At 42.6% G+C, this 20,542-nt stretch overlaps 1 protein-coding gene across 2 annotated transcripts; it reads right to left on the bottom strand.

Annotated features, from left to right (window-relative positions):
* Positions 1–778: 778 nt before the first annotated feature.
* Positions 779–20,265, bottom strand: jcada (junctional cadherin 5 associated a). 2 transcript variants are annotated; one of them, XM_067486330.1, is made up of 5 exons: positions 19,756–20,265; positions 10,577–11,107; positions 7,629–8,612; positions 3,689–7,191; positions 779–3,011 (listed from the first exon to the last, which is right to left on the bottom strand). In XM_067486330.1, the coding sequence occupies exons 2-5, from the start codon at positions 10,945–10,947 to the stop codon at positions 2,977–2,979; spliced, it is 4,893 nt and encodes a 1,630-aa protein (XP_067342431.1). In that variant the 5' UTR covers positions 10,948–11,107; positions 19,756–20,265; the 3' UTR covers positions 779–2,976. The 2 variants fall into 2 exon arrangements, with proteins under 2 accessions (XP_067342431.1, XP_067342430.1); XM_067486329.1 differs by having other exon boundaries at positions 20,085–20,265.
* Positions 20,266–20,542: the final 277 nt, after the last annotated feature.

Here is a 20,542-nt window from a genome sequence, read left to right as displayed (position 1 = left end):
GGTCTGTGCTGCACTCTCAATTTATGAAAATGCCAAAATTCAGCAAAGCCCAACATCCACAACATGACATGCTTTTAGAAACCAGGAGGTTGGACAACAAATGTCAAATAAGAATTCAGTTACAGTGAAGTCAGGCTTCAGCTATGCAGTGTTTGGTTTGCTAAACTCTTTGATGGAAAGAGTGTGAAGAGTGAAGTGTCTTTTTATTTCCATGATTTATGGTTAATTTACTTCAGTCTGAAGATGATAACATTTATGATTTATATTGTGATTTGTACATTACCAATGATAAATAATATAGCAATCTCATTGTCAAAATATGATTTCATTGTAATAATTGGCAAGTCAGCCAAAGGATTTATTGATGCTAAATAACAGAGGGAGTGTGACTGTATTGTATTTTAACAATTTTGTGCAAAAAGTTTCATGGTAAACAATTGATGACCACAACACTGATCCATAACATTGTCTTCAACACCTTGAGATGCAACACAAAACATCATCCTAGTAATTAATATCAAAAGGGCCAAAAAAACTTTACTAAATGTCAAAAGTGTTTAAGTAAGTTTAATAAATCACCCAGATTGACACAGATGTATGGACCACAGTATATACAATGAGTGTAAACCCAGCAGCAAAAGTTTGCCCCAGATTCCCCCTAACATGTGAACTCAACCATGGCTGTAAGTCAAAAAGTATACAGTATGCATAACTGTGAAATGTCTGCATCATATGAATTATTGTAATAATGAATGAAACAGAATCGGAGGCAGAGTGCTTCATGCAAAGTCTTTTATTTATGAACAGCCTGTAATACTGTACAATAACACACTTGTCTCTATTATGACCATTTTTAACGATCACAGACAAATATTGTGCCTTCAAAATCAGTTCCCCTTAATCTAAAAATAACTTGTTCTGTTTTAAATATGTAGCTTAACCTTTGAAAATAAAATATACATTATATGAAATATAACACTTGTTTATTGGATAGACTATATAGTACCAAATGCAATTATATGCAAATGCACCTTCTCTCTGTGACTTCTTACGCATTACATGCACAAAAGAGAAACCAAAAGATGTTGTGCATACAAAAAAAACTGTACATACTTCGGTATGAAAATAGAAAGTATCAAAGCAAGATGTGCACCAATAGTCTATATTATGTTACAAAGAACCTGCAGTACAAAAAGACCTATGAGAATGACCAGATAACAGATTACCTGGAACACAGAGGTGCAGGTACTGGTTTGGTAACAGGACAAAGACAAAACCTCAGAGCCACTTCCATGCTAGTCTACAACCACATCCAACAGGTTCAACATCAAATGCAGCTGGATCAAAGAGTGACAGGGTCAAACAAGCAAACCAGAAGTTGAAGTTTTAACTTTGAAATTTGGTAGTACGCCCAGTGAATGGTGATGTCCAATGCATAGCATAAAGTTTGGTTTGGTATGTTTTTTATTCCATGTATTGCTACCCCACACGTCACATGACTCTAAACCATCTAAAGCATCAGTTGTACCCACAGCTTACAAAGCACTGATATGTTAACTTTAAAGTATTGAACATGTTCAGATACTTTGATTAGTATTCCAGCTGCTCTCTTATATACAGCATCAATATTAAGCATCTTCAGCCTAATACTTTTTATTATTGCCAAAACAAACATCCATATGTTTCCTGTTAGTAAAATACATGACTGATGTCCAGCTTAAATTAGGATATGTAAACCAACATTAATGGATGTGTTACACACAAACTAGGTTCTCCACAGAAACAGTGTGTACAAGGCACACTGCGATCACTATAGCTACATCTATCATTTCCTGCAAAATAAAAAGCACTTCTGAAATTACACAAAACATCTTAACAAAGAAAACTCCATGTTTAAATACAAATCTCTGTTACTGACACAAAATATAGCTTTTCTTTTTTTAACACTATGAGGGTTAATTAAAGCAAAAATTACATCAGATACTTTGAAAACATGTTGTGATTGCCGATGCTGATGCTTAATTGCCTCGGAGAAACGGAAAGGTGCGAAAGTGAATCCCTCCGAGTGCAATCTGTAGAGATTATCAGGTGCTCATCACTAACATAAAGCCAGAAATCTCAGCAGTGCAAATCTAACACTTGTACCAACATGTAGAGCTTTAAAGCAAACTTTTACATGAGATTGGCTCTTTGAAATGGGAACTTGCTACTAAAATTATGTTTTAAACGCCCGTATATGATGACTATATTGCTCTTGAGTGAAACTATTAGGGACCACAGTGTTTCTCATTGCAATCCAGGCATTCTGAGTACATTCTCTATCACACAAGTATAAGAATAAGGAGCACAGGGTTTCATTATTAGCAATACACCCAAAGACTACACTTCCAAAAATCAAGTCTTTTTTATAACATAGATAAGAAAATATACATTTCTTCAGCAATTAAATGTCTTAAACTGATTTATTATATTCTTAATAAAATCTTGTAACTCTTTATTTATTTACATTTGGTGTAATACTGATTGTAATGCAATACTGATGCCTCCATGTATAATTCTGTTACATTTCTTTCATTTAAAACACTTTTACATTCATATTTCAACATCCAAGCTCACAAAGGAGCCTGAGTGCAGAATGGAAATAAGGACATGCAATTTTCCAAAAGCAAAAAAGGAAAACTTCAAAAGGAGGAAGTCCACTTGCTTGAGTAAATAAACTTGGTAGGAGATAGAGAAAATGGAAGAATGACAAAGTTGAAAAGGCCTGGAGAAGTGGCACCGGCAGGGCCTTTATTTGGCTGTCAAAATGCTCTTGCAGCACCAGGACAGTCAGTTCTGTGAGAAGTATGTGTAGCAATGTTGGTGGGACCTCGTGGCAGACTGAACCATGAGGTGAGATGAAAGCCTTTGTTGTTGGAAAAAAGCTGTTAACTTGAGAAAGAAGGATTCCTTCAGCAGTGAAAGCGGTGTCAGAGGTTACACTCTCTCCACTCGACTGGGGTCGTAGGAGTCTGATGAGAGAAGAAACGAAAGAAAAGATGAGGCAACACAATCAAAAAACAGTCAGAACGATATTATTTGTTCAGACTAAAGTGGATTTTAAAGGAACAGTTCAACATTATGGGAAATGTGCAGATCTTTCTCTCCTAAAGAGAGACTGTCTGCAGAGGCCATGTGTAGTCTAGTATAAAGAGAAGAGTAAAGAGAACAGTAAGTCTGGCTTATAATATACCCAGCCTTTACCACTAAAACTTACAGTACCTCAATAATGACTTATATGGTGAAACTACATTATTTCTTGGTGAAAAACAAAGACAGCAAAGACATGACAAACATGAATTTAACAAACCACGGATGGAAAAAACATCCGAAAGACTTGACTTCTACAGTAACCAAACTTTAAACCCAGAAACAGTTTTCACAGCTCAGTTTGTGAACAGAGTACACAAATAACATACTCTACATCATTAATTTGTGAGCCTCAGCAGTGGTAGGCCAGCGGTTTTCTGGGCTTCAGTATCAATGCTGAGCTAGTCTAATTACCACCTGACTCAAGCTTTGTACTTAAAAGAATAATTCAACCTTTGGAGAAATGTAATAACTTAATAATTATTTACTCTGATTGCACAGAGTTAGGTGGAAAACTCTTGGTTTTGGCTTTGCAATGTTTAGGATGCTCAGTACATACCAGAGTCAGCGATCTTGTCCTCATCTTCCATATTTGAGGCACCACAGCTCCCAGTGCTGAAGCTGGGTGGCAGTGTTATTTCTCTCTTAGGAACACTGCGAGGCTTAGGAAGCAGAGGAGGCTTCTGGAGCTTCTTGCGCTCCTTTGGCTTAGGCATCTTTTCTTCCTCTGCGTCTTGAGACGATTCAGCTTTGCTGACTCCTACTGTCTTCTGTCCATCTCTCACCTTCTCATTTTCTCTCTCATCCTCCACAATTTTCAGCACCACCATTCTTTCAGCCTCCTCTGTTTTTAATGCAACATCTATTTCTTTTACCCTGTCATCTTCTGCTATTAGTGCAATCTCTTTTTCACATACATCTTCGTTCACTTCTTTAGGCTGATGGTCTCCATCAGGATCTTCCAAATTGTCATTTCTTTCACGTGTATTCTCATGCTCATCTGAGTTTTCCTCATCCTTGCTTCTTTCCTCCTCCAGATTCTGGTCCTCCTCTTTTTTTTCTTCAACTACCTTGTTTGCCTCTTGCTGACCCTCACTGTCCTCTCTGTGTCCATTTTTCTCCTCGGATTCAACTTGTTCTCCAGATTCTGGACCTTTGAGACTGAGGCGTCTTATTCGAGACACTGAGTCCAGCTCTTTCAGACGTGCCATTCTGTCTGTGGTTGACTTGCCAAGAGATGCAGCAGATGAAAAAGCAGAAGAGTTTAGCTTATCTTGCAGGGATTCAATTAGCTTGCATGCGCCACCTCGCCCCTTCTTCTCTCCGCTGCACATGCTCTGTGCTAGCTTGTCATTAGGCGTGAGAGGCAAGGATAGGGGAAGCTTAGTGGGTGGGAACTCAGGCAAGTCCATTACTACTACCAACTGAGGCTCAGTATCCTGGTTGTCTTCACCATCACTGTAGCTGCCACTTTGCTTTTGTTTGTCATCTTCTTGATCGACACCTGATCCTGTCTCAGTAACCTCTTCGGTCTCTGTCCCCTGGGACTCCTCTTTGACTTGCTCACACTCTCCTATCACCTGCTGTGTCTCTTCATATAAACTTTGTTGTTTGTCAGCTACAGTGGTGTCCATTTCACCCTGATTGTCCTCAAACAGTTTGTCAGCCACACCCAAGGCCTCAACTGGAACAGCTATACCCAGGATCCGTGCTGCCCTCTGCTCGATGGACTCATTTTCCGGGATACCTTTTGCGTATTTGACCTCATACAGGTTGCTAAGGTCCTCTGCAGGTAAAGCATTGGCTTTCTCCTGTATTAGTAAGTTCTCCAGATGTTTATCTGCTATTGTTGATCCGTTGTTATAGGTAAGAGGGTCAGAGATGGCATATCTCTCATCAGTGTCATCATCCCCAAACACAAAAGAAACCTCCCAGGTCATCCGTGTGTTACGTGGTGAGCCTTCTTTCTGAGGTGAGCTGCTGCTTTCACTTCTGGTTCTACCCTTGAATGGTAAACCATTACCTGATTTAGCTTCTCTCTCTGTATCTACATCAGCTTGAAGTTCTTTATTTAAACTGTGCTCGGGGCTACTACTATTTTTAACAATTTCTGTCCTGCTCTCCCGTGAGAGGTGGACTGACTGACTCAGCTCCTTATGGCTGAATGGAGATGGGACTGAAAGTGAGCGCTGCACTGGCTCCCCAGGACCACCAGGAGTCTCTGTGTATACAGTTAGCCCCACATCCCTCAGTAAGGACTCTTGAGGGACTGGGATGTCCTGTCTATAGAGTTGATTTGATTCATTGTGTGGGGGTAGTGAAGACAGAAGACAATTGTCTCTGGGGCCTGGATTGAGGAGTACACATAGCTCATTTTTTGGTGTTTTGGCCTGTGGCCTACAGAAAACACTCCTCGTGTTAATGGAGTCTAGATCTGCAGTAAAGGACCTTGATCTGACTTTTATATTGATGGGTCTTTCTATGTGCATTAGTGGAAGACTGATTGCTTCTCTACCTGGTTCTGGACCTGCAGTAAAATGTGCTCTTGATTTAAACAGGCCCAGTCCCTTATTCATCCCATCAAGATAAGCCGTGCGCTGACCTACATTGGGTCTCTTGCTGATTGTGTCTTCCATTTCTTTATTAATGCTCTCCAGTTCACCAATAACATCACAGGGTCGTCGGTTAACTGGCTTTAAGAGAAATTGACCAAAAGCCACTTGTTCTGCGCTCTCTAGGGGACTGGAGATGCTCTTCCTGGGAGAGGATAGCTGCTGATCTCCCTGATCCTTAGCTTTGGATGGGGATGATGGGCCATATTGAGAGGGTTCTAGTGATGGTGGCTGTATTGGACTGACTCTAAGACGAGAGAATGCGCTGTTACCGGAGAGATTAAGGTTTTTCTGGCCTCCCATGGTACAGCCATATATGGAGCTACTGTCTGCTCCCACACCGGTGCCTGTGGTTGTGTCTGAAGAAGACAGAACAGGTTCTTGTCCCCCAGAAGGACTCTGGGGTTCAGGACTTTTTAAAGGTGAGCCAGTCTGGGTTTCCTGATTACGGTACTGGTTTCCGGGCCAAGACCCAGCATAACATAACTCTTTGTCTTCACTGGCTTGCAGTGCCCAGGCATCAATAATCTCCTTCCTTAAAGGAGCCCTCTTGTAATTTCTCATGGAGGATGTACTGCTGGTGTGAAAATGGGAGTAATGGGGTTTGATGGGCATCTCATTGACAGACTTGCTCCGAATATTTGGGCTCTCTTTGAGGCCTACTGCAAAGGTTTCGGTGTTAGTGATAGTCAGGCTTGATGTCTCATTGTTATTCTGATCTGCCCCCAAGTCTTTGTTAATGTTAGTTGGTGTGTGAACTGGCACAGACACAAGGCAGAAAATGGTCTCACTCACTCTTCTTTTTGGTTGTCTGTTGTTCTCTTGCCCTGAATCTGGGACAATTTTCTTCACTTGGGTGATGGTTTCTGCAAAGACCTGGTCTGAGCTTGACATCTGGCGAGACGAAGTTCTTGTTAATGGGGCCTGGAAAGTTGATGAGGGAGATAGAGGAGGACGTTGGTTTTTGGAATACCTGTTGTTGCAGTTTTGGTCAGTTGCTGGGAAGTTATCGACAGTCTCTTTGTGCAAATCGCTGTGCCACCTGTTATTGTCATTGTTAAATTTGCTAGAAGATGACGGGTTAGCATCATCTGCCAATTTGGCAGTAATGAAAGGCCCCAGTGGTGGGGGCAAAAAGGCACTGTCGTCGGATGTTGGCTCCGACACGGTGACGCTGGGAAGCTCATTGCGAATATGGCGGATTTTGTCAGCATCCGTCAGGGAGTTGCCACCGAGGGCTGAGGAAATATGGCGGATACGGGGATCATCAAAGGGGATATATTGGATCCCTCCACCAGCGTGGTCCTTGGTAGTATACACAGGGTACAGCTGCTTCTGACTGGACATGCTCCTCTCTCTCTGGGGCTCAGGCCAAGAACCAGCTGGGTGTCTAGTAAACCAGTGAGATCCATCTGGAGCCACTATCTGATGGTACACATCACCTCTGTATCTAAAAATAAAAATAACAGTTGTATTTTATCTAAACTATAATGACTGACTTAATAACTACTTTTGCAAATGTGGACTATATATTGTGCTAGACATTTATAACTATCAACAAATGTTACTGAAAATCGTGTAGCAATAACAACAACACAAATGTGGGAGCTGCTATGAAGCTGGCCAACACTCACCAGGAGCAACTAAGTTTTGGTTCAGTGTCTTGCTCAAGGACACTTCATCATGTGAACGGGGTATCGAACCAACATCTGCAGAATTGGTATCTCCTGCACCACAGTCACCCACAGTCGAACTTCTTGATTTTTTTTCAGCTCTCATGTCTAATTTTATTTTATTACATTATTTATATTTCATCTCTTGATTACACTACCAAATACAGTATTGGTGTAAAAGTGAAAAAGAAAAAAAGAAAAAAGACTAACATACCTGTAGTCAACAGGAATGTTGCCATATCCCTGGCGTCCCCCTGCCATTATAGGAGCTCTTTTATATGATGGGGGTGGGATGTATCCTGGAGGTCCAGAGTCCGGTGCAAAATAATCCAGTTGGGGGTCACCAGGCCTTGATATTGGAAGTGGTGTTCTGTCCCTGGCCTGGGGAATAACTGAGTCTCTCCCAGACAACACCTCACAGCTTCCCCTGATTTGCTGGTGCATCTCATAGGACGGAGGTCTAGGGGGCCGGGTGAAGCGGAGCTTTGGTGTCATTGAGAGTTGGTTGGCGCTGGCTGGCCTGCCATTCTCTGGCCAGCGAGGGGCCCTGTAAAAGTCGTGGTGTGTCAGTGGGTGACCATTAACCCGTCTGTACAGTTCCTGACCTGACGACGGTACATCCACATATTGCAGGCTCTCAGGCTGCAGCATCCTGGGCAGGGACTGGGATTTGGCTTTGGTCCTGGGGTGAACTACCATGCCCTCTGGTGTCCTGGCATGGAGTCGCTGCTGCTCCTGCACCCAACGCTCACCCTCATTCTGTGACAGCTGGCGACCAAAGCTCATGGCTGGAGACCAGTCATCTGTCCCAAGGCTCTGGCACTTCCTCTCAGTCACCATCCTCCATTGATGAAGAGCAGCTTCCCTCTCTCTAGAGTGGGCCTGGGCCTGAGCCTGGGCCTGGACTTGAGCCTGGGGATGGGCCGGGACCTGAGCCTGGGCTTGTGTCTGGGCCTGCATATGAGCCTGAGCTGCCCACCGCTGTCTCTCCTGTGCTGCCCGCTGACGCTCATCTGCAGACAACTCTTGACCTCTTGCTTGTTGAGGCCCCTCCGCTCTGCAATAACCCCCTTGCCCTCCTCCATGGGACTGTCTGAAGTCAGCATAATCCAGTAGTACAGTAAAGTCCTGGCCTCTCCTCCTCCAGTAGGATACATCCTTTGACTGTGGGTGTGGACCTCTCATGCCATCACAGAACCTGAAAGGAAACATACACAAATAAAGCTACTTTAATTGTATATTTCTGCATAAACTTTGTCAACTGGTTTGTTAAGGCCCGTACTCCTGCACCTTTCCTAAATCAAAAAGCGGAGCGTGTCCAGACAAATACTCAAAACATTGACTCACAGCAGTTTAGAGCCATTAAACATACAGAAGTAAGCACTGTTTGCTCTGATTGCTGTGTATGTGTGTTTCCTCTGAATTCTGCAACCGTAGTAGATGGATACAGAAAACCAGGAGAAGCAGTGTGCTGCCTGTTAATTGTGATTCTTCTATGTAGCATAATGAACACATTACTCAATGACTTACTGTGGCTGTCATTCCCAGATGTCCTCCAAGAAAGACCAACAATTTTAAAGGACATGTTATCTGTCTTTTGCACTGTTCCTAGCTTCTCCTCTCAGAAAATAAGCATCAAATCACTAGCAAGCTCAGTATCTATGGGAGGATGTTTGATAGCAGAGCTGATGGACTATGACACGATGCATGGGTCTCTACATACATTTTGATAATTTTAGGCTATTTGTGGACTGACTGACTGACTGACTGACAATGTAGACAAGACGCAAGAACATGTGTACACCCCCTCTAGGCCTATGCCACTGATCGTCCTTGACATTTCCATCTATGATCATCACTGGCCAGAGATGTTTGCTGGGGGAAGAGGCACTAGCTGTGCCAATTTGTTAAATGTGAGAGCATCTCATGTAAGATGAGTTACCATCATTACTCTAATTGGGCCTAAGTAGCATTGCCTAATGGGAGTGCCAAGTTAGGCCTGTTCCTTATCTAAACTAAAGCTGCCAGGCAAAACAAATTTGGATAGGAGGAAAAAAAGAAGGCTGAACAAACAACAGACTTAAATCTCTGAACATATGTCTTAGCAATTCCCACATTCCCAAGAGAAACCACTGATAACACTTGCAGAGCAGTGACATTAAAATGCAGATTACTCGTCTCAAAGAATAAAACCAAGAAGTGGGTAAAAAAAAAACACAACCCCTGACATAATTCAAGGTCATCTCACATCTCACTTTTTCAGAAGCACTGTCACTGGCTAAAAGAGATTAGGAGAAGTCAGCCAAACAAATGTAAGGAAAAAGTCAAAATTCTAATTCTAACAAGCTTGGCTAATTGTGTGGACAGGGGAACAGCTGTATTGACTTTGTCCCAGTTACAGCAGTCTAACTCCCAGAACTGGTGCAAACAGGCAAACTAAACAATTCTGTTTTCAGGAAACAACAGATTGGCTGCAGCCAGGCGATATCTCTGGAAACATAATACATTCTAACAGCCCTTACTCAAGAGTATTTCAATTGCAGAACTCCAGAGTAGGCTAAATTTAGACAGCCCCCATATACATATTTAAACAACCATATATTAAGCCTAAATTATTCACAATGTGTGCATTATATAAGTTAACATAATGCTTGTGAAAGAGTGCATTAAGGCACATAGGTTATCATTGGGGTGTGAAGGATAAGGTGGCATCCTGAAAAACCTGGCAACCAATGTTTGTAAGACTGGGTGTGCTCAAATGGGGCACATAATTTTGCCCAAAAGCTGTTTTGATTACAACTCCAAGGTCCCATGTGGAAGATTAAGATTCTGGCACACATTATTCCTCCTCCCCTGCCTTGATTGGAGGAAATGAGGAGGGAAGTTACACACAAGGGAAAAGGCTGAAGCAAGGGAGAGATGGTGGGAGGAACAGTGTGGGTGCTTCCATTTACGTTGTGATATGAGATTTCTATGCTAATTTCTATTGAGCTTTTTTGAAATATATTAATGCGCTCCATCAAAGCACGATAACAATGAAGGATTGTGTCATTAATCAATGAAAGGAGGACAATAAACTACAATCAGGACAGGGCATGCAAAAGGCTTGGTCAGGCAGAAGCACATCCATACTTTCAAAGTGCAGCGCAGATAATGTCTTACCCACTGTCTGAGGTCAACGAATCTCCCAAGGAGTGGGTGTCAATTTGGCTCTGGTTCTCCCCCTCTTGCCTGGGTTGGTTCCTGTCTCTGGGTTCATTGTTGTTGTTGGGACATCTACTGCTGTAAGCTTGGTGTTGCCTGGTCCCCCCACCATTCCCATAGGGTGCCCCAGACCTTCTTTCATAGCCGTTCACTGTCCTGGGGCCGGGCCTGTTTTCCAGGACTTCGTGGTGTTTGCTGTAGGGTGGTGGTGAGGAGGAGGGAGGCTGGCGGGATGAGGATGCTGGAGCTGGGGTAGGGGTGGAGGAGGAGGTGGGATGCTTGGGCAGCTTGTATCCATGAGAGATGAGGAGGTCCTCCACGCTGTACATAGTTACATTTGTTTACGCTGGTGTTATTTTCTTTTCCCTCTGTCTGCTTGTTTTTTTTATTTTGTGATACAGAAAGGTAGATAAATTGTGAAGGCGTCTCTGCTCTTTCCTTATGTGCAGCGGCAGAATCACCGGCACAGCTGCACAGCTGAGGCCATCACTAGGAAAAAAGGAAAGAGAGGGGAATGACATAAAGAGACAAAGAGGGAGACAGAGAACGAAATGTGATGGTAAAATCATTATTACAGCTACCCGTGTCCAGTTTTTGTCTATGGTTCCAACCCATGTGGACATCTGAGAGAAGGACACAAAAAAGATCCTCAAACCCAAATTAAATTCGGAGCCGCTACGACAAAACTAAGATGATCCGCCTTCCCAGCAGCCTTTTCCCTCCCTCCCCCATCTCCAGTCCTCCTAGCAACAACCCTCTTTCCATCTCACTCTGAGATCACCTGACCCAAACTCCGGCTGGGACAGTCAAGCACCCTCAAACCAAACCATGACAACAGGATCATGAGCAATGACAATAGTTTCAGGAGACTGGTGGTGTTGCAGTGAAAACACAAGATGTCACCGTTTATGGCATCTCTTTAAACCAACAGTGGCTGTGAGATAGCTGCTAGCAGCCAACCACTGCTCATGTTCTGGATAAGTGAGTCACCTGGGGGATTGTGCTCCTCTCTGATCACCTCCACATTCTGTCCCTGAACATCTCTTCTCAGAAGTATTTTATTGTTAAGACTCTGAAAGAAGGAAGATGTTTTTTTTCCCAACCATATGCCCTAAATAAATCTAAGGCTTGGATATGGGCTGGGCTTATTTCCAAACCCCTTGAGAAATTTAGAAATTTAAAATCCATCTGAACAGTATAGAATATACCCCATGCATTGTTTAAGTTGCCATTAGTAGATTATTCAACAGAAATTCCCACAGTCCAATAGTCTTATATGATGGTAATATTAATATAATTGTGTTCTGGACTGTTGGAAAGACCAGTGTAGCAGGATTTTTCATTGACATTTGGTCTTTGCTCGATAAATAACTATAAATATTAGTATCAAGGACTGATGAGGAATTGAATTGGTGATACCCAGTGTACATCTGCTCATGATGTAATGCCCTTGATGAAGTCATGCTCACTGCCTTGTCAACAGGACAGATGCTGCTGCAGTCCACTCATTCAATGCACCCCACTGGAACAGACTGCCAACAACCTGGCTTGTCCTTAATAAGAAATGGCATTCAGGAACAGAAGCGGGTGACTCGTTGCCAGAATCAAATGCTGTTCAGACAGTTTAAAAACCAATCACACTATGATTGTTTAATGGTACAGCGAAATTGCTTGTTCTGGATATAAAAAACGACAGCAGACACAGCACCGCCGAAATGTATTCAGCTGCAAATATATTAGCATTTGTTTTGCATCATAGAATCTGTTTAACCATGATAGTCCCATGGAGATGAAAAAAAAAATCCATCTATAAAAGGAGTCCTGACTCACAGGGTAGCATCACCACTTCCCCTCTCTCTTCGCTACTGTTCCCTCTCTCCCTTGCTTCTCTCCTCCTTGTACCTGAGCCTTAGGATACCCTACTAGGTGATTAACAGGATCCAAGGCTGTGAAATACCACTCTCTTTGTATGTCTGGCTCTCTAATACGATTATCTCTTTCATTTAAAACCTTAAACCTGTTAGTTTTGGAGGATTGACTCTTGGCGCTTACCCAGTTAATAATTTTCTTCAGTTTAACTCTTTCTGTTTAAGAAATCTGCTCAAGGAGAGGCTAATTCTAAGTTTTGTAAGGAAGTTCTTATAAACAATGTCTTTGCAAAAAGGGGTTTGCTTCATTTGTTTCCAAACAGACCATGCAAACCTGGGGCATACATCATCTTTCATTGACTGCTATTTCATGGACTTTAGCTAAACTTGTGCTGGGAAACAGGCCAGCGAAGTTCAATGACTCACACAGTGTCACCAAAATACTGTATATTGCACATAAATGTATCCAACACAATAATATTTATGTCTAATTGTCACTTCAGATTATTCACTTAAATTCACTTGACAATTTATCTTCTTGAGTGCTTTCTTCAATACTATAATTAGGGAATCATCACCAGAAGCTTATATCAGATTTGAGATCAGTCAGAATGCCCTCTCTCTGCCCTCTTTCCTGTAGACAGAGCCTATCCATTCAACCAGCAAAGGTTTGATTGAGTGAGCCCTGGGTCAAAGGCTATGTTCATTAATATGATAATTCCCTTTTGTTATGATATTTGCATATAAGCCTGTCTCAACTGAACATCCACATGCTCTCTAATCTAACTAAATCCTTAATCTGAGGCAATTGCTGTATGTGTCATCACTAAATGAGGATTATCTTCGTAAAAGTAAAGTAAGGATGTCCTCCTGTAAAGTGACCTGCCCTCCCCCCGTTCCAAACCCCACCCTCACTCTTTCCTTCCCATGACAAGCTCTGTTTAAATACTCCCAATGCTGTTACACAATTGAATTACCCATTTGATATCAAATAAAACCTTGGATTCAACCAACAGTGTGCAACAATGGCCGGCTTTCATCCCCCAAAACACAACAACATTGTGTTTCACTACAATGCCTTTTTGTGTGAAAAGGACTGGCATTACAGGCGCTTGGATTTGGCAACTCCAAAAAAACAAAAAAAAAGTCCAGACCTGCTGTATTTTTTTAATTGCACGGTCAACTCAAACAATCACTGATATAATTTATGGGTAACTAATGCTGCAAAGTAAGATAAAAATAAGTAGAATGAGGACTGGTATTTCCCTACAGACAACCCTCACAGTAGTGCACACATTTTCTCTAATTAACCACAGTGCACCACTACTGTAACATGGTTTGCATTTACTACGCAGTAAAAGATTTAGGATCACCTTTTTTGGGGTCAAGTGAACTTTTGTCAAGGCTGTGGCTTATTTATTAAAAACCGATAAAGGCATTGTTTTCAGCAATGTGAGCAGGGACCTGAGCAGTGACTGGTGGCTACCCCAGAAGCAGGCTGCCGGGGCATGATGGCTTGCAGGTTGACAGTTTGGTGTCAGCTCCTTATTCATTGCCCAGCTGAGATGAGGGCATGGTGTAGAGGTGGGTAGGAAGGAAAACAGAGGGACAGCATTGGTGGCACACCACACTGGACAGAGACCTGATTAGGCCTCAGGGAGGACAGAACTGCACTGTTAGACTAGATTATTAAATAGACCAGAATGCACAAGTTATATGCCTGACATGAAAAAGGTTACCTGAATAAATCATTATACATATAAACTTTATAGGTAGAGAACACTCTACTCACATTCTATGAAAATGCACTGTATAAAAAGCATAAAACAGAAGAGTATCTGCACAGTGGTCAAAACAAATTGAGTAACAGTGAATAACATTTTACTAAAGATGACACAGATGTGTTAAAATAGCACATCCCTCCTAAAAGTAAAGAACTACAGACAAAAACAAATCTGGATTTAGCAGGCTCCAGTGTAAAGACACCACAACAAAAGAATCTCAACCACCAGAGCGTGGAATCAAAAAGATGATAAGCCTGTTTCCTAAAATATTCCACAACAGCCGCACCTCTCCAACACATTGTTCCCAGACTCCTTGGATCTATAACAACTGACCAGAGTGGGTGTGTACTTGGCTAGTTTCTGGCCTGCATCTGTAAGGACTGTGCACGCACACGGGTTTCTCCGGCATGACAGCCCATCACATTCAGCAAACAGCAACAGTCTGCAGATTGTTTATCTTTATGACATCATCGTGTCCAGTGGATGGGGCTGTGTCTCTCTTCCTGAGGAAGTGCGTTGCTGTGAGGACGGAGGAGAGCCGACAGTGTCGCAAATGTTTCCAATCAGGCTCTCTGTGGGCTCCTGTTTGTCCCGAGGAAACAAGTCAGTGGCTTGCTTTTGGCTGGGATAAACAGCCAAACAACCTAAGGCCATATTTTACCCACACTGACTTCTAGAAAACCATTTGTACTATTGTTACCACCTCAGGTGGACTCTAACTCAGTCGCATTAAGTGAGAGCACATCACCTTGGGGCCCCCAGCGCACACATGGTAATATTTATTTACCTCTTTTCGTTCTAGATTTGCTTTGCAGACTTGCAGCAGTAGTTCTTGTAGCATATATATTTGTTGTATTACTATATTCCAGTGTAAGAATATCTATTTCAGTAAATGAAATTCAATTAGTAAAAAACAAAATTAAAAAATATCTGCAACTAGGATTTTATCTGCCTACTGGTCCTATATTTGTGGTGTTTTATATTTGTCTTTTAGAACTTTACAGTGTCTCATAAGGGTAAACCTACCCCCTGATTTAAAGGGTAGGTTCACCCAAATATCAATAAATTTAAAAAAAAGTTAATGTATCTCTCTAGTTGTATATTCCCTTTTAGATATATTCATTCTGAGATATTTGAAATTTACTATAATAATATTATTTACTATATTAAAAAATAGAAGTAAATAGAATTTAGTTTGTTGTACAGCATTAAAAATACTATGTTAGTGTTGACATTCTACATCCACAGACCATATTATGTATTTTCTTCTTATGAAACAGCCCTCATGCAAACGGCTCACAGTATGTGGAAAAACACCATTGACACTCTATGATAATGCAACATTTAGTCTCATCACAATTACCATCTTGTGTCCTTTACATGGGGGGCGGGCCCAGCAAAAAACCGGCACCAGACTACTGAACCAGAAAGGTTAGGGGCCGGCCCTGTGTGAATGTGTCAACCCTCTGGATGCTTGCCATCCACAAATAACGTAAAATGTAAATGTGCAAATGTAAAATTAGGGTTGAAACTCTTTGAATAAGTTTGCAAACTAACACGTGAATGTGGGCTTAAATGAGCAGTAACTACAAGAGTTCACCATCCATTACCAAACACAGCTCATCAACACGTTGCAACCCATGTGCTCTTCTACCATCCACGCCCTCCTGCTAGACAGAGCAGCAACAGGCAGGGCTAAAGCATTGTGAGTCGATTAGCTCATGCGGAAAGGTTTGGCAAAAAAAAACACCCACTTACATTATTTTGTTGTGCATATCCCTTGGTAACAGTTGTTTTGCTTTTGTGAATGGCACCTCACAGACAATAGCATGTGGGCTGCTAAGATATTCCTGCTGCATTGCTTTAGTCCAAAACTTATTACAGTCAGACTACACTGGCAGCAAAATCAAAGGCAGGATGGGATGAAGGGTAGGGGGAGTCTTTGGCGGTGGAGGCAGCAGTGGTGGTGGTGGTGGTGGGGAGTTTTTTTTATTCCACCATATTCCAGCACATTACACTATAGTATGGTTCTGATTCGTTTCAGACTGTCAGAAAGTAGACCAGCCAAACATTTGTCCTCCAAATTTAATGCAGTGTCAGTGTTTCAATCCAAAGAGCTTTTTTCAGTTACAACTGGCTTACACACGAGAACACTACAGCTAATAGCTCATTAATGCATAAGAGAAAGCTGTTCAGCAGTAAGACACTGCTGATGGGAGGGTAATTATATCAATGGACTCATTTTCCTTTGCATAGCAGGCTTAGCTCAGCACAGCTGAAATGTAGAGATTTGACGTCATGAGATATTTTCCAACTCAGTGCATCCAACACTCATACATAATGTGCAGGGAGATGCACGGCTGCTGCGCAGCACCACAGCTCATGCCAGCTTTCGACTGGGAAAAGGGCACATTAAAGGACAGGTTAATAGGCAAACTAATCCAACGAAGCACTGCATTGCTACACAGTAGGCTTCACCTGCACTGAGCTATTCCCAAACCGTGCGGTTTCTAAGCCTGCAAAACTGGCTTCATAGTAATTAGTGCCTGTCAAGGTCCTTAGCTTGGTAGAGATGACAGTGGCATGGTTTATCAGCCAGGAGCGTAGTGATCAAAGGGTTAGCATGCTCTGGCTTTCTGCTCATCAGGTGTAGACTCTGCATACAGCAAGCTCAAGCAATAAACAGTCCAACCTAAACATATTTAAGAGAAAATCAAAAGGGACAACACTAAGTCTACAAAGCTTAAACACAGACTGACAATGATATTTACAGATGGCTAATAGGATAAAGCAACAGCAGAATTATGGTGACAGATGACTCGGACACAGATTACAAGTGGAATAAAATGGCTCTACTGCAAAATGTCACTAAAGTGTTGTTGAGAACTGCTACGTGAACACATTAAAAGGAATGGTCAGGGTTATCTCAAGGTCTTAATCGCTGAATTGGGATAAAACTGACTAACAGAAATCAAAAAGCATCAAGCAAAACATATGGACATGCAGCAGCACCCAGCCAAGGTACACCGTTATGTACGCCGGGCGTGCAATCCATTTCATGTCATGTCTCCTATTCACTGCCCTGTATTCTCGCTCTGAAAGGCACACTGGCAGATGTCACTAGCTTTCACACATTTCTGGCTGGCATGATCTAGCAGCCTCCTTCCTCTTGCCTGCGTCACCTCTGCTCTGACATCACACGTGACATCAGGCAGGACCTCTGAGGGGATCCCTGTAGCCGGGCAAACATCAGATGACTTTCAAAGGCTTCAGCTGCAGCTACTTAATTGCAGAAATAAACTAATTTTCTTGATGTGCTTGGCCTTGAAAGAGTGTCAAAGAGAGGACAGAGCTGTCTACCACTGAAGATAAGAGAACAGCCAGTGCGCACACACACACGCACGCATGCACGCACACACACACATGAATGATTACTAGAAAAGGGAAAGTCTTCCCCTAGGATAACCAAATGCCACAAAGTTGTGAGAGAGCTGTTTGAACCATTCCTGAAAGTTGAACCACTGTGACTCATTTCATAGCCGTGGAGGGCCCCTTCAGTTTCGCTGACCAGCCCTTTCCTCCACTGCTGGAGGGAATTAATGAGCTGCTTCCCTTCTTAATACACTCCCCATCCCACCACACACACACACTCGCACCCCACCCTCTATGCATCACGGCCTTGTGTTCCCACACCATCCCAGTCTCAAGGATGTGTGAAAGACCTACCACATAGCACACCTACACACTTACGATTTTTCTTACCTTTTTCTGTAAAACTGCATATTAGCTGGTGCTGGTCCAGACTGTTTTGCAGTATTCTGCCTTGTTAATTTGTCAGCTTCTTGAACAGCTACAAACCACACTCTAACTAGAAGACATCTCTTTGCTGACATTTATTAACAGCTTTCAATGTAAGCTCACTGAGCTATGAAAAGTCTTGGTAAGAAGGAACAGATCACTCCTGGGCAATGTTAGCAGGATGTCCATAAATACTATAAACAACACTTGCAGAAATAATCAGACCTGAGGGCATAACAGACCAACCCTAAGTACATTGACTTCAAATTATATCTGGTGCGATAAGATTACTATGCATTTAAGATAAAGGTATTTCAGTTCACTGCAGCAACATTGTGGTAACTAATAACACTATAATGACACTGATCACATCAGGTGAAATCTTGGCTTTGACAGTCTTGGCCTCTAGAGGTCCCTAGGTGACAGTAACAATTTATGTGCAAGACCTTCTAAAATTAAAGCCATTAAGCATCACAAACACTGACATGATTTGAGGTGTGCGTAAAGGGCAGATGCAAGTGTTTTATCGATTAAGCCTTGTACGATATTAAATATAACTACACCACAACAACCTTTAAAGTTAAGTTTTCAGCCATGTAATGTAAAAATGTAATCACATAACATAATTTTAATCAAATTGACAGCTCACTGTAGCGGATCTGGCTGCAGCCATATCCACGCATCCACGCAAGGTTCTAAAATAAAACAACAGCGTGCTGATGGGGAGGGGGCTGCATAGGGGAAGGAGAAGAAAGGTCAAGAAGGCAGCCGTCATCATGCAAACATGCTGCAGGTGTGACAAAGTGACAACATGCAAAACATCAAAGCGATCTAAACTTGGCAGACCATTTGCCAAAGGAGCTGTTTGCAGCTCTCTTCCATCGCCATTTGGTGCTTCTAGACATTCCACCACAAGAGACAGTTACACGTTACCGGAGCCCCAGTGTTGTTGCATGTCCTTATGACATGATTGACAGGCTTGGCATGATGCTAGCCTCACTGGCTCTGTTGCAGCCTGCTGCCGTTGCATACTAGCCTAGCACAGACGCGCGCAGTTTACAGATGCAGGGAGAAACTAAACGCAAAATTCCGTTAAAACATCTCCCGGTTTAAGGTTTAGTTGAACCGAGGATTACATGCACACCCGTTTTAACAAGACTTAAGACCTTGCTCGGATCAGTAGAGGTCCTTAGTTGAATTCGGCATATGTATGACCCACTATACAGACTGTATTTCAATGACAGCTCTGTTTTATAACTCCGTCTGCTTACTATTGCCAATCACAGCACCTTGTGGCTGGACTGCCACTGAGGAAATCTAAGGCAAAGCAATTCCACAAGTTAAAACTGTTTATAAGTAAAAGCTGGTTGGAGTTAGGCACAGTGTCTACGAATACACGCCATAGTCCCAGTATTTGGAATAAGTCCTGAAGTATCTGTTGTCAATAAAAAGAAATCTTTGCTCGTGAGCTAGGGCATATAAAACTGCGTAATTTGGACGGAGTTTGGCCTCTGTTCCACAGCTCAGAGAACGGCACATAACGGCGCTAACGCTAGCCCGGCTAGCTCCATCAGCAATCTTTAACCTTCAGCTGATGGGAGCGCGTCCGCAAACAGTGGCAGTCGCCACCGCACACGCTTCAAGTTGAGAAAATAAATGTAACACCACCATCCTCTCACTCATTCACCTTCTAATGTCGTGTCTTGAAAGTGCCACAGTATTGTCCTAAATCCTCTAATCCCGCACCCCAGAGGAGGCAGGCACAGCCGGATAGGAGAGCGCCGAGGTGGCTGGCTTGGCTTCAAGTTGAGGGACCCGCTGGAAATGTTGAACGCGGAGCAGATGCGACTCTCAACCTCTGTCTGTTCCTCACGGTAGCAGCTCGCCTCCTCGGCATGTGTCGTGCGAATCGAAAAAAACAAAACAAACAAAAACAAAAAAGAGCAGCAACGCGGCAAATAAACGTCTCAACGAAACGCGGCGTAATGTTACTGCTCAACCTGGAGCCACTTTTACCTGGGAAATGCGTCGTCGCGTTGCCGCCTAGTCCCCAGCGGTCATCCCTGCCGCTGCTCCGGACGGACCTAGTTGTGATCTGCTAAGGGAACGGCCCCTCTACACTACAGCACAGTAGTGAGGAGACATCCCTTTTCTCCAGCGGGGAGGCTGCTGGATGCTGCTCAGCAATAAGGTCATTTCACTCTCAGCATTTCAAGGCAAAGTAATCAAACTCCTGCGCATACAGACATTCTATCTATCTATCTCTATCCGTCTCCATATATCTCCATCTATCTATCATATACATAGTGTAACTACTATATCAAATAATTTTTACATATCCTAGTGCTTTGATAATACGAACAGTAAGTTTGCTTGCATTTTTATTTTAACCTCCGAAACATGCTTTTTTTACTGCAAATATGTGTCGAGCTTTAACAGTGAACTCACAATAATTTGTTGACTACACTGCTTAA

The sequence above is a fragment of the Channa argus genome, chromosome 19 (assembly GCF_033026475.1).
Source record: "Channa argus isolate prfri chromosome 19, Channa argus male v1.0, whole genome shotgun sequence".
Lineage (NCBI taxonomy): Eukaryota > Metazoa > Chordata > Actinopteri > Anabantiformes > Channidae > Channa > Channa argus.
Note: the sequence above shows the minus strand (reverse complement) of the source record. Positions and strands in the feature narration are given on the sequence as shown.